Raw genomic sequence first — 15,431 nt, 5'->3', positions numbered from 1 at the left:
GGATGACCATCTTAAGCTGCTACTCACCAGGCAAAAAAGGGATGCAACGCAACTTAGGATCCTTCTGTCCTCCTTCGACAGGAAACTTGTCTAGGAGCTGCATCTACAGTGAGGAGTGAACAGGGGATCATTCGTCATACCATATATACAAGCATAAAAATCTTGCTGTGCATCATGGCTTCATGATACAATTCTAAATATCGCAGGATCCAATCTGTACAGAGAACTACTTATGTCATAGAATCGGATTTTAAGTATTAAAAAATTTGTGTTCCTCTATTTAAGAAAGGAAGTTGAAAGAATCCAGGGAATTCTAGGCCAGTGAGCCTTACATCAGTGTTAGAAAAGCGGTTAGGAAAGTGTTTTTCGGGATAGGATTTACTCCCATTTGGAACAGAATGGGTTAATTGGGATGGGACAGTCATTGTGGCTTTGCACACAGCACATGATCGAGCTATTTGTGGACGTGACGAAGGTGATCGATGAGGGTAGGGTGGTGGATGCTGTTGACATGGATTTTAGTAAGACATTTGATAAAGTTCCCCATGATAGGCTGATGCAGAAGATCAAAATCAACATGATTAACAGACCATTTCCCTCTAAATCTCGGCAGGAGGGATGTGTGCATGGATGTATGCTGGACAGGGAAAGAGAGGGAGGCAGGTAGAGCATTACTTGAAATTGAAACCTTTAATGTTCAAGCAAAATACGAGGTGCTGTTCTTCGAGTTTGTGTGTGGCCTCACCTCTGGCAACGGAGGAGGCCAAAGACAGAAGGTTGGCATCGGAAAGTGAAGGGGAGTTAAATGGTTAGTATCCAGGAGCTCCAGCAGGCCTTGGCAGACAGAGTGCAAGTGTTCGGGGATACGGTCGCTTAGTCTATGTCTGCATTTCGTCTTTACTGATGTGTTTGTCTAGATTTCCCTTAAATTATTATATTACTAAATCTCTGTTCTTGACCGCTTTTGGCCGTCTGTGCTGCGATCTCCGAGAGAACGCCGCCACCTACGGCCGTCATTTTGATGAAAAATGACAGAGATATTAATGTATTTACAAAATTCCCCATTCTCTCTGAGCTGTGAATAACACTGAACACATGTCTACTCAAATGTGAGTGCCCTTAGTGGTTCTAAAATGCTTGCAAAAAGTGTCTATTGGTTCTAAAATGCTTGCAAAAAAATTCTATTGGTTCTAAAATGCTTGCAAAAAATGTCTATTGGTTCTAAAGCTTGCAAAAAAATGTCTATTGGTTCTAAATGCTTGCAAAAAGTGTCTATTGCTTCTAAATGCTTGCAAAAAGTGTCTATTGGTTCTAAATGCTTGCAAAAAGTGTATATTGGTTCTAAATGCTTGCAAAAAGTGTCTATTGGTTCTAGCTTTGTTCTGGAGGCCTTTTAGTCTTTTTATGTGGGGGATGGGGAGGGGAGGGGAGGGGGATACCGTTTTCTCCAGTCTATTGGTTCTAAAATGCTTGCAAAAAAGGTCTATTGGTTCTAAAATGTTTGCAAAAAGTGTCTCTTTTGGTTCTACAATGCTTGCAGAATGTGTCTTTTTTGGTTCTACAATGTTTGCAAAAAGTGTTTCTTTTGGTTCTACAATGCTTGCAGAATGTGTCTTTTTTGTTTCTAAAATGCTTGCAAAAAAAATGTCTATTGGTTCTAAAGCTTGCAAAAAAATGTCTATTGGTTCTAAAGCTTGCAAACAAATGTCTATTGGTTCTAAAACTTGCAAAAAATGACTATTGGTTCTAAAGCTTGCAAAAAAAATGACTATTGGTTCTAAAGCTTGCAAAAAATGTCTATTGGTTCTAAAGCTTGCAAAAAAATGTCTATTGGTTCTAAAATGCTTGCAGATAGTATCTCTATTGCTTCTAAAGTGTGTGTGCGCGAGTCGTCTGTCTGTGCATGCGTATGTATGAGTTGCTGTGTCTGTGGATGAGTGTGTGAGTGTCTGTGTATGAGTGTGTGTATGTGTGAGTGTCTGTGTATGTGAGTGTTTGACTGTCTCTGTGTATGAGTGTCTGTATGTGTGTCTGAGTGCGTGTCTGCGTGAGTGTCTGAGTATCTGTGTGTGTGTGTGTGTCTGTGTGAATGCGTGTGTGTGTGTGTGTGTGTGTGGAGAGCCACTAAGAGTGCATGGGGGGAGATTGAGGGGAGATGGACTGAATGCGTGTGGGGGAGGGCGATGGCATGGAGCAGAGTGCGGGGGAGAAGGGAAGAGGGGTGACTGAGTGAACTGCCACCACCAGCTGTGAGTGACTGGGCTGCCAGCCCACCAGCCATGAGTAAGTGAAATGCCAGCCCACCAGCTGTAAGTGACTGAAGTGCCAGCCCACCACCCATGACTTGGTGAACTGCAAGTCCAAAAATCCATTCAGTCCACAATGTCCATACTAGCCCTCTGGAAACCAGTTCCTTCAGTGCACAACAGCCTGAGTGACTGAGCTGCCCGGCCAGAGTGACTGAGCTGCCAGCCCAAGAATCCATTCAGCCCACAATGTCCATACTAGCCCTCTGGAAGCCATTCCCTTTGACCCACAACACACATACTAGCGCTCCAGAAACCCCCCCACTGGCCAGCAATATTGGAATTGGTGGAGAGGTGGAATATTGCGTTGGGGGACCAGCCCTCCCGTGTGATGCTGGGACCCAACGGGTCCCACTTAGTCTAGTATACTATATAATTCATCTCCACCATTCCTAGCATGCTGACAATCAAAATTGCAGGTGCACAAATTAAACTTCAAAATGGTCTTAACTTCCTTGCCAGATTACCATTTTCTCTCTGCCAAAGTATCATGATAATGCAATTGTAGTTAATATTTTTTTTCAATAGAGATAAGCCTCGTGCCTTATCCACCACCCTGTTCTTATAAACACTTTATGAACTTCAGTGCTAGTGTTGAATAGCTCTAGCAGCTCTGCATCTACGCAATGGTGCTTTCCAATCTCAGAAGGCCCCTCAGATCAATAGGAGCTTTCAGAATCTAATTTCTTTCCTTTCCAGATCATTTCCTGTTCACACAGTGCATGCTTTCACCCTCTGCCACACCACGGGAACTGAAGAAAGTAACCTTTCAACTCCACCACACTGACCATTAGCTTCCAAACAGACATTGTATACGTCTGATTAAATTTTCATTATCTATATATTCTAACTTTCAGGAGAAAATTGAAAGCAATGGATTTTGACTGTTCTAAATATTAATGTTTAGCTTGCAAATAAACAGACAACAGCTAATCCCGCCGTGCAAAATATGAAGTAGTAAACATGGAATATAGAACACAGAACAGTGCAGGTAGACACAAAATGCTGGAGTAACTCAGCAGGACAGGCAGCATCTGTGGAGAGAAGGAATGGGCGACGTTTCGGGTCGAGACCCTTCTTCGGACTGACCTTTCTGAAGAAGGGTCTCAACCCGAAACGTCACCCATTCTATCTCTCCAGAGATGCTGCCTGTCCCACTGAGTTACTCCAGCATTTTGTGTCTACCTTAGATTTAAACCAGCACCTGCAGTTCTTTCTTACACATAGAACATTGCAGCACAGGAATGGGCTTTTTAGCTCACCATGCCTGTATCAACCATGATGTGTCATATTAAACTAACTCCTGCACATGATCAATCTTCATGCGCTTAACTAAAAGCATCTTAAACTTCACGGTCGTATCTGCTCCCACCACTTCCCCAGGTAAATCGCTACAGGGAGCTAAAACTTGTCCCGTGCATCTCCTTTAAACCATTGCCTTTATTACCTTAAATCTGCCTTCTAATGTTTCCCGTTTCTACCCTTGAAAAAAGAGTGACCCTCTACCCAATCTATCTCTGACAACTCTCACCCCTTTCTGGATCTCTGTCTCCATTACAGGGGACAGACTATCGACTGACATCTGCTACAAACCTCCAACTCCCAGTTATCTGGACTGGACTTCCTCCCACTCTGCCTCTTGAAAAGACACATTTCTCCACTCTCAATTCTTCAGTCTCTGCCACAACTGCTCCCAGGATGAGGCTTTCCATTCAAGGACATCTGAAATGTCATCTTTCTTTAGTAAACGTGGTTTCTCCCCTTCTGTCATAGATGGATCCCTCACCTGCATCCCATGCCTCTGCTCACTCCCCCTCTTCCTCTTCCCTCCCCCCCCCCCCCCCCCCCCCAGACAGAACAAGGATAGTTCCCCTGGTCAGAGAACATAGAACAGAACAGCACAGGAACGGGCCCTTCAGCTCACAACATTTATGCTGAACATTATGACGCCAAAATTATCTCGTCAGCCTGTACATGATCTATATCCTTCAATTTCCTGCACATCCAAATGCTTATCTGAAAACCTCTTAAACACCACTATCGTATTTGTCTCCACCACCACCACCCCTGGTGATACTTTCCAGTCTGTAAAAGAAGACTTGTCCCACTCATCGCCATGAAACTTTCCCCCTCTCGCCTTTCAGCTATGCCCTCTCGTGTTGGACATTTTCATCCTGGGGAAAAAGGTTCTGTGTGTCTACCCTATCTATGTATCCCATAATTTTATATACCTCCACTCAATCTCCAATGTTCTAAGAAAACAATCCAAGTTTATCCAACCGCTCCTTGTAGCTGAAATCCTCTAATCAAGGCAGCATTCTGGTAAACTTCCTCTGCACCCACAACCTTCCTGGAAGGAGGCAACCAAGTGATGGTCCTCACGAATGGTACCCATCACCAGTCACATCTTCCCATCTACATCCCTTTCCACCCTCCACAGAGACCACTCCCTCTGTAACTCCTTGGTTCATTCATCCCCTTCCACCCAAACCATCCGCTCCCCAGGTACTTTCACCTGCAACCACAGAAGATGGAACACCTGCCTCTGTACCTCCCCCCTCACCCCCATCCAGCCACTTAGCAGTTCACTGGTAAGACCAAGTGTAGACTCGGCAACCGTTCCACCGAACACGTGCTAGGCCCACCAAGGCCTAAGGGCCCAGTTGCTAACCATTTTAACTCTCTTATCCATTCCCATACCGACCTTTGTGTTCCATGCCCTTCCATGGCCAGAATGAGGCCACACATACTGGAGGAACAGCACATAATATTTCACTTGGGTAGCTTACAATCTAATGGTATGAACGTTGAATTCTCCAATTTGAGGTAACCTCTTACAACCACCCTCCCCTACCCCTTTCTTCCCCACCTCCACTGTGCCCCACCTGTACATGCACCCATTTCTCTTCTTCCCCTCCTCCTCCCCTTCCTCTGGCTTCACAATTTGCATCTCTTCAAAGTGTCCATCTCACATCTTCGGCTATCTCCAGCCTTTGTTCCAATCATCTGTCTATTAACCCCCCTCCCCCCACCCTCATCTGTGTTCATCTATTACCTGCCATGCTTTTTCCTGCCTCTTCTCTTCCAGCCACCCCCCCCCCCCCCAAATGCTCAATTCCAGCACTGTATCCCTTTGTGTAAACCAGGACCTATGTTCCTTGTACCCACACCTACTTAATATATGCCTATTAATCTTATAGAAATCCATCAGGTCCCACACTGGGAAAAAGGTTCTGAATGCTACCATATCTATGCTTCTCACAAATTTTATATACTTTTATCAGGTCTCACCACAGTCTCCAACACTCCAGAGAAAACAATCCAGATTTGTCCAACCTATCCGTGTAGCTAATACTCTCTAATCCAGAGAGCATCCTGGTGCACCTCTCCTGCACCCTCTCCATAAAAGGACATCAGAAAAATGGATGAGGGGGTGACTTTGTTCCTTGAGCCAGATCCCACATTCAATGTGACTATAGCCCAGGGATAACCTCCTTTCCTGTGCCAGTTCCACTCAGCCCTCAATTTCCTGATCTTTAAAAAAGTATCTAATTCTTTAAATGTAACATATGCTCTAGCCTCCGCATCCATCCAACTAGAGATTCACCACCTTCACGCAAAATGGAGTTCTTATATTCCTCAGTTTTAAATGACTATACTCCATATCCCCACTTTTAAGATTCTTCCCAAGGTGCATCATCTCAAGATTTACCCTGTTGTGTCCCCTTATTGTGTGTTCCAATAAGATCTCGGGATCGGGTTATGGGGAAGGAGGGGGGGTGGAAGACAGTGTTAATTTATGTAAATGTGCATCCATGGGTGGGTTTGGGGAGGGAGGGAGTGTAAAAAGTATGAGTATGTGAATGTTTGAAGTTCTTTTAAATGGAGAGACACAGTAATCTCGTTGTATGTGACACATGCAATGACAATAAAGCATTCTGATTCTGATCATCTATCATCTTAAACATTCAAAAGAATATGGTTTAACCTCTTTAGCCACTCATGAAAGGTCAACCATCTCACTTCAAGAATTAGCTGGTGACACTCTTTGGCCTGTACAGTTATACATTTACAATCAAGAACGTGAATAGATAATTTATTTAAAGTCAGCTTAGAAATAGTATGAAAATTAGGCTCCATAAAGAAATACATCTGAAAAGTGCCATCAGTAAAGCTGCAATTGTCAGGAACTTGAATCCTGAGGAGTTAAAACAGAAGATAACAAGCATACCTGTAGGTCAAAAAACTTGCTGTAACGTCTGTAGATAATGTTTGAATTATTATCTGACCAGTTTACTTGGATAACGTACACCTGCAGAAGTAAAAATAAAACTTTAAAAATATATAGAACTGTTCAGAAAAAAATAAAACAAACTATATTTTAATCCAACGTATCTTATAAATAAAGGTAGTTCTGCTAATAACATGATAGTTCTGTTCCTAGGAAGCCTCATGTTATAGAAAATTGTGTTAGAAATGGAATTGTGTTGGTGGGGAAATGGTGTTTAGGGGTGAAAGCGTTTCAGTATCGCCTCCCCATCCTTGAAAAATCTGCTCACTGTTCCAATTAAAGCAACAGATTTGGACCTCAAAGAGAATCAACAGATATGGGGAGTGACAGGAAACCATAATATGCTCCACATTTAGTGCACAAATTACATGCTTTCCCAAGAGCATATAACTTCAAAAAAACAGGATACATTGGTGCACACATTTTAGCCAAGCTGCTGATCATTTACCCTCTGCTCCAACAATCTCTGGAAATCATCGTGAGCCTCATAATTGTACATAATAAAATGTCCTGCGTGTTTTATACTCTGCCCATCAGAAATAGAATTCCTGCCTCCAAGTGATGACTAGGCCTTTTCAATCAAAGTACCGTTGATTCTGTAGTCACAAAAAGGTTAAACTAAATAAGGACGGCAGCCATCCTTCCCTGAAAGATGTTAATGAACCAGACGAGCTTTTAGTAACAATCTGATATTTTTCATGGCCATCATTGCTCATATTAGCTTTTTATTTCAGATTTGAACCAACATTTTATAAATGTTATTGTTGTTTTTGAAAATATCTCTGGAACCCAAGTACTCATCTGGTAACTTAACAACTTTGTTCCCAAATCTTTTCTTCTGCAACATCTGTATTAGCACCATGCTGACTGCAAGCTATGAAACTCTGACTGAAGATAGACACAAAATGCTGAACTCAGCGAGACAGCGATCTCTGGAGAGAAGGAATGGTTGACGCTTCAGGTTGAGACTCTTCTTCAGACTGTGTTACTTCCCGCCGTGTTACTCCTGCATGTGTGTCCATCTTCGGTGTAAACCAGCATCTGCAGTTCTTTCCTACACAAACTCTCACTGAACATTGCTTCCCCACAACAAAGGCAATGGAATAATTTGAACATTATAACAGTCGCCAAGATTACACTTTGTCTCGCCAATGTACAGGAGCCCACATCGGAAACACCGGATGCAGTAGATGTCATACCACCTAGTTGTAACTTATTACTAGGTTGTAACTGGGTTAAAATGTATGGAGTTGTAATAATTATCCCCATAAAGTTCTTGCACTGTAACACCAGTTACCTGGCCAACCTCATTTCCCAACACAAAAGCCAGTATATTCGCATTTCAGGTTGGTCTGCCCACATAATGTTTCAAGAAACCCTCTTGAATACACCCAACAAATTCTGCCCCATAAAAGCCTTTGGCATTGAACATGCCCCAGTCAATATTGGGGAAAGTAATGTTACCCACTAAGACAACCCTGTTGCTTGGCACTTTTCGGAAATCTATCCACATATCCGTTCCTCTATCTCCCGCTTTCAACTGGGAGAAGCAATAACAACCTGTGATTAGTAGCACAACTCCTTCACCCATTTTTCCCTCCCTCTCTATCACATCTGAAAACATCGAAACCCCAGAACATAGAGTAGCCAGCCATTTTCCACTCACTGCCACGTATTTGAAATGGCCACATCATAAACCGAAGTACCGATCCAGGTTCTAGATTCACAATCCCTGCCTCTCAAGTTTAACCCCCCCTCCCACGAAGTAGCACAAGTGAATTATGGATCCTCTCCAAATCCTCCATGTTCATTTTATTATAACACTGTAGCATAATTTCCCCAATTTTATTCTCAATAACCCAACTAAAGTAATTCACATTTACCACCCTATCCACGCATGCTGCCTCTTTCGGGGTGCTATGGATTTGCGTCTCAAGATCCCTCTGCGCATCAAGTTACAAAGAGTCTTGCCATTCACTGAATACTTGGCTCTTACATTTGACCTCCAAACATGCAACACCTCACATTTATGATAAAACTTTGCCATTTCTCAGCCCAGATTTCCAAGTGACCTATATCCTGCTGCATCATTTGACAACCTAGCCAATCGAATCTCTTCTTATAACTCAAGCCCTCCAGTCTAGTGTTTATGCACCCTCTAGAGTTTAATCACATCTTTCCTGCAAAGTGTCCAAAACGCCAAGTGCTGCCTAACCAATGTTTTGTACAATTGTACAAAACTTCCCAACTCTTGAACTCAGTGCATCAGCCAATTAAGGCAAGCATGCCCCGCATATTCCTCACCATTGTCTACCTGCGTTGCTACTTTCAGGGAACCATATACTTGTACCCCAAGGACTCTCTATTTAACGACACTCGCCTGCCATTCACTGGGCATTTCTTGCAATTGGTTAACTTTCCAAAATGAATTACTTATGACTTAAATTCCATCTGCCAGGTCAACATAGGCTTCTGGAAGATAAATTATGTTTGACAAATTTGAGTTCTTCGAGAATATCCCTTGACAGGTAATAGACGAAGAATACAAGGGACGACCAACTTGGCGAGTGGATGGAGTGTGTGGGAACCTGAGCCACTGTGGATGAATGGAGAGCATGGGAAACTGGGCCTGGCAAGGGGTTGGGAGCACAGAAACCAGGGATTCACAGAAACAAGTGAAAGAGATAACCAGAGCCCTGGCAAGTGCATGGAGAAAATGGGAACAGGGACCCTGGTGAGTGGATAGGGGCCACGGAAACTGGAGCCCTGGCAAGTTGACAGTCTAAACATTATCTGGTGCACCAGATACTGAACCATGAGAATCTCCAAATAATTCAAATAGCAAAATATAAACATTTTACTATAACTTGTAGAATGGACACGCCAAGAATCAATTCTTGACCCTCAATTACTATTTATAGTACGACCTACAATTGTTTGATCTACACAAAACGACAACACAGTGCAACATTTAAGAAACTACATTAAAATTCAATGCAGGCTAAACATTCTACATAAAGATTAACTGTGCCGTGATAATCAAGTTAATCAAGGTGCAACATTCGACAACATCTGGAGAAGATTTGCATGTTAATAGATTTCCTTTTGTAACTGCTTCCCTTTCCTGCCACAGCTCAATGTAAACAATCTCACAAGTTGTTTTTTTCTATGTAGAGACCTACCACACAAATTTCCCAAAGCCTAAATTTCATAAAGAGTACAACCACCTCAGCTTGTGCATGATTAAACATCAGAGAATGTAGGTGATACATTTTTTCAATAACATGCTTGTTATCCAAGCTATTTTTTTATTTAAACAAGATCTTCCTCCAGCTCCTCAATCCCACTTCCACTTAAATTTTGATCACACAACTTTATCTGACATGTTACTTGGCATGGTTAACAATTCTCTATTGCTAATAAAGCTGGTGACAAGCTTTGTTTAAAGAAGTTAACCTACAAAGTTTATGTTCTTTACTGGGGTCAATGTCACTTTTTATTGATTAGGAGAGATAGAGGGACAGAGGCAAATAAAATGCAATAAAAATAAGGCAACAGCATTCGGGAAGCTTGCCAAAAAATAACTGGGACTGCCCGTCTGCACATAAAAAACACAAATGGTAGAATTGATGGGATGTGCCCAGGAGCACATTTTAACAAAGTATATAGACAGACCAATGAATGAAGGAACATGGAATCCACAGTGACATTTGGATTAAGAACCAGCACCCAAGAAGACAGAGAGTAGTAGTAGAAAGGTGTTATTCTGGCTGGAGGTGTTCCACAGGGATCTGTGCTGGGACCAAATCATGTATAAATTATTTGAATGTAAATGTAGATCGATAATTGAAAGATTCAGCATGAAAACAGAGACTCTAGCCCACCTTATTCATGCCGACCAAGTTGGCATATTAGATTAGTCCCATTTGGTGCAATTGGCCTCTAGATCTCTAAACCCTTCCTATCCACATATCTTTTAATAATCATAATTGTATCCACTTCTATGACTTCCTCTGGCAGATTATTCCAGACAATGGCATCCCTCGGTGAAAATGTTGTCCCTCTTAAATCTCTCCCCTCTCACCTTAAACCTATGGGTTTTGGTTTCAAAATCCTCTGACCTGTGAGCATTCATTTTATCAATGCCCCTGCTGATCTTGTACACCCCAGCCTCCTATGCTCCAAAGAAAAAAGTCCTAGCCCATCTAACCTCACATTATAACTCAAACCTGTAAGCCCAGTTAACATCCCAGATGTTCCTGGATGCAAGATCCTTCTGCACCCTTTCCAACTTAAACAGAGTCATGCAGCAGGAAAACAAGCCCAACTCATCCATGCTAACCAAGTTGTCCCATCTAAGTAAGTCCCATTTGACCCATATCCCTCTAAACCATCAGACTCAGGAACAGCTTCTTACCTTCCGGTATCAGGCTTTTGTGCAGTCCTTCCATAAGCTAGGGTATTGTTTGATTGTCTGCTACCTCATTGAGAACATTGAACTTTGTCTGAGGAACTGATACGCTAGAATGCTGAAAACTATATTCTGTTCACTGTATTTTCCCCTTTGCTCTATCTATTGCACTTGTGTTTGAACTGATTGTCTATCTGTATGATACATCTGATTTGTATAGATAGCATGCAAAACAAAGCTATTCACTGTATTTCAGTGCATGTGGCTAAACCTAAACCCTTCCTATCTATATACATGTACAAGTGTCTTTTGAATGCTGTTATCGTACCTGCCTCAACTAACTCCTCTGGCTGCTTGCTCCATATACCTACCATTCTCAGAGTGAAATGACATCCTTTCTATAGCTAGGTGTCCAGAACAGCATACAGTACTCAAAGGTGTTGGGCTTTGGGAGGTTGATTGTAAGGGGAAAGTATACAGTTAATGAAAAGACTTAAAAGCAATGATGTGGTTAAAACTAGAGAACATAAATTTAAGGCAAGGACTAAAATATATAGCAAAAATATGAATGGGACCTTCGTCAGCCATGAACAGCTAAGTACCATCTTCCTCCCCTCTACTCCAGCAGTCTGAAAAGACCCGACATAAAAGATCACCTGTCCATTTCCCTCCACAGATGCTACTTGACTCGCCAAGTTCTTCATGCACTGTATTTTTTTTGCTCAAGATCCCAGCATCTCGTGTCAACATGGAAAGGACATGTAGTAAGTAGAATTTGATCAAGAAAAATACAAATGCATTATGAAAAAGAGGCAGTTATTTGATTGGTGAAATTCAAATGGTTTGCAGAAAAGGGTGGCATCAATGCCCAAGTCCACAATGTTGCCAAAACAAGCGACAACATTTATTGTGTCAATGTCTCATTACCGAACTTCGGGAAAGGTGTAAAGGCCCATGAGAAAGTGCATAGAATGATCCCAAGGATGGTGTATTTTAATTAGAAATATAGAAACATAGAAAATAGGTGGAGGAGACCATTCGGCCCTTCGAATCAGCACCGCCATTCATTGTGATCATGGCTGATCGTCCCCAATCAATAACCCATGCCTACCTTCTCCCCATATCCCTTGATTCTGCTAGCCCCTAGAGCTCCATCTAACTCTCTCTTAAATCCATCCAGTGATTTGGCCTCCACTGCCCTCTGTGGCAGGGAATTCCACAAATTCACAACTCTCTGGGTGAAAACGTTTTTTCTCACCTCAGTCTTAAATGGCCTCCCCTTTATTGTAAGACTGTGGCCCCTGGTTCTGGACTCGCCCAACATTGGGAACATTTTTCCTGCATCTAGCTTGTCCAGTCCTTTTATACGTTTCTATAAGATCCCCCTCATCCTTCTAAACTCCAGTGAATACAAGCCTAGTCTTTTCAATCTATCCTCATATGACAGTCCCGCCATCCCAGGGATCAATCTTGTGAACCTATGCTGCACTGCCTCAATCACAAGGATGAAGGGGAGGTCATTTAAGACCGAGGTGAGAAAAAACTGTTTTATCCAGAGAGTTATGAATTTATGGAATTCCCTGCCACAGAGGGCAGTGGAGGCCAAGTCACTGGATGGATTTAAGAGAAGTTAGATAGAGCTCTAGGGGCTAGTGGAGTCAAGGGACATGGGGAGAAGGCAGGCACGGGTTATTAATAGGGGATGATCAGCAATGATCACAATGAATGACGGTGCTGGCTCGAAGGGCCGAATGACCTCCTCCTACACCTATTTTCTATGTTTTTATGGTTTGTTAAATATACTTTAAATTAAAAGAGATTTGGTCAAAACAAAGAGAAAATGCTTTCAATGGCACTCTGGTTGAGAACAAGGGCTGGTTTAGAAATAATCCACAAAAGAACAAAATGAATCACACAGAGCATCGACACAAAAAGCTGGAGTAACTCAGTGGGACAGGCAGCATCTCTGGAGAGAAGGAATGGGTAACGAAGGGTCTCGACCTGAAACATCACACATTTCTTCTCTCCAGAGATGCTGCCTTACTTCAGCTTTTTGTGTCCATCTATGGTTTAAACCAGCATCTGCACTTCCTTCTTATACACACAGATCATAGTCATGATCTACAAGAGACCACATGAAAGGTTGGTCACACTCTACCTTCCATCAACATCCTTCATCAAGAACTTACAATCCAAGTAACCTCCCATCTCTGACCTCCCTCACTCCCGCCTTAGTCCATTCCACTACATGAGATCACTCCGTTATGTCTAATCCTCACACTCTATCCACAGGTCACCTCCAAAAACTGCTCAATAAGATCCCTTGAGCATTCGTCTGTCTCATTATCTATGACCTGTCACTGACTCACTCAGAGCCATTTCTACTACACAAATTCACACTCCCCTTTAAAAACAATAGGTCAGTTGGTCCCATGTGTATCCTCCATTATTCAGTAATATCACGTCTGATCTTTCACCTCAGCATCACATTCATGCCTCCTGATCCGTTTCGCCACCCCATCTCCCTCAATAGACCACCCCCCCACCACATTCCCCAGGCACCCCATTCCTTCTTCCTTACATTCCCCTCCACATCCTGCACCCATTCAACATTCATTTCCCCTACCCTTCCACTCTCAACCCCTGTCCACCCATCCAACCTGGTATCCGATCCCCAATCGCTTTTTTTTCTCTCGTCAATCTTCACCCTGCCTTCTCATTCAACCACCAGCCCAAGACTCCTCACTCGTCACCATCATCATGTCCCCCATCAGCCTGGGTCCCTCTACTCCTGTCCCTCCACACTCTGCACCGGCCCTCCGTCCCGACCCCCAGAGTTACCAACTCCGCGCCGCCGCCGTCCCCAGACTCACGTAGTGTTTGCTCGGGTTCCTCCGTTTCAGCACATCCTGCACCCGCACATCAGCCGCGGTGCGGCCGAGAGTCTGCATGATGACCCGTGGCCCACACAGCCACTCTCGCCGCCGACACTCCGCTGCCCCCTTTCCCTTCCTTCCTTTCTTTCTTTCTTTCTTTAGGGGGCGGCGCGTGCGCGCCCCCGGCCTCGCCTGTCCATCGCGCGCGCGCGCGCCCGCCGTGAGGTGGGGGGCGCGGGTCCTGCGACTGATCGACGTGTCCGTGAGCCAATCAGGGGCGGGTCCTCCGCCCGCCTAAACGCTGAAGACCAATCAGGTTGCAGACGCTCGGCGCCAGTGCCCGCCCCTCGCCGGCCGCGCCCTCGGGAAAACGGCGGGACGTTTAAAGGGCGCGCGAGCTCGCTCAGCACGCTCGTGGTGGTGGTGCTGCTGTTATCGTCCGTCCGTCTGGTTGAAATCAGTCTGAAGAAGGGGCTCGATCGATCGGCCTGAACCTTCACCCATTCCTTTTCTCCATGGATGCAACAAGTCCCGCTGAGTTACCCCAGCATTTTGTGTTTATCGTCGGCTGGTTTTATCCTGACTCGGCTAAATGGTCACGGCACGGTGACTTAGGAATAGGAATACTTTACTGTCACACGTGACTAGGCACAGTGAAATTCTTTGCTTGCATACACAATGTATACAATGTATACACAATGTATACAAATTCGACAAGTCTGACTGAGCTGAGTTCTTCAATACAGCTCAGCATTCAACACCATTATACCATCAAAACTGATCACCAAACTCGGTAACCTGGGCATCGACCCCTCCCTCTGCAACTGGATACTGGACTTTCTAACCAACAAACCCCAGTCCGTTAGGTTAGACAAGCACACCTCTTCAACCCTCACCCTGAACACCGGCGTTCCACAGGGCTGTGTGCTGAGCCCCCTCCTCTACTCCCTTTTCACCTATGACTGCACACCTGTACATGGTACTAACACCATCATCAAGTATGCAGATGATACAACGGTGATTGGCCTCATCAGCAACAACGATGAGTCAGCCTACAGGGAGGAGGTCCAGCACTTAGCAGCATGGTGCGCTGACAACAACCTGGCCTTTAACTCCAAGAAGACCAAGGAGCTCATTGTAGACTTCAGGAAGTCCAGGGGCGGCACGCACACCCCCATCCACATTAACGGGACGGAGGTGGAACGTGTTTCTAGCTTCAGGTTCCTGGGAGTCAACATCTCCGATGACCTCTCTTGGACCTACAATACCTCAACTCTGATCAAGAAGGCTCACCAGCGTCTCTTCTTCCTGAGGAGACTGAAGAAGGTCCATCTGTTAGCTTTCATAGCAAAAGGATTTGAGTATAGGAGCAGGGAGGTTCTACTGCAGTTGTACAGGGTCTTGGTGAGACCACACCTGGAGTATTGCGTACAGTTTTGGTCTCCAAATCTGAGGAAGGACATTATTGCCATAGAGGGAGTGAAGAGAAGGTTCACCAGACTGATTCCTGGGATGTCAGGACTGTCTTATGAAGAAAGACTGGATAG

The 15,431-nt window shown here is 44.0% G+C and overlaps 1 protein-coding gene across 2 annotated transcripts in view; it reads right to left on the bottom strand.

Moving 5' to 3' along the window:
* Window positions 1–14,071, bottom strand: part of sh3pxd2a (SH3 and PX domains 2A) — a 105,663-nt gene extending 91,592 nt beyond the window's left edge. For both annotated transcript variants that reach the window (XM_033034239.1, XM_033034240.1), the window contains exons 1-3: window positions 13,882–14,071; window positions 6,538–6,618; window positions 28–103 (exon numbers count right to left, since the gene is read on the bottom strand). In XM_033034239.1, the coding sequence (XP_032890130.1) occupies window positions 28–103; window positions 6,538–6,618; window positions 13,882–13,959 (235 nt within the window). In that variant the 5' untranslated portion in view covers window positions 13,960–14,071. The remainder of the gene's footprint in view (window positions 1–27; window positions 104–6,537; window positions 6,619–13,881) is intronic.
* Window positions 14,072–15,431: the final 1,360 nt, after the last annotated feature.

This window comes from Amblyraja radiata, chromosome 15 (genome assembly GCF_010909765.2).
Source record: "Amblyraja radiata isolate CabotCenter1 chromosome 15, sAmbRad1.1.pri, whole genome shotgun sequence".
Lineage (NCBI taxonomy): Eukaryota > Metazoa > Chordata > Chondrichthyes > Rajiformes > Rajidae > Amblyraja > Amblyraja radiata.
This window is presented reverse-complemented; position numbering and strand designations above follow the sequence as displayed.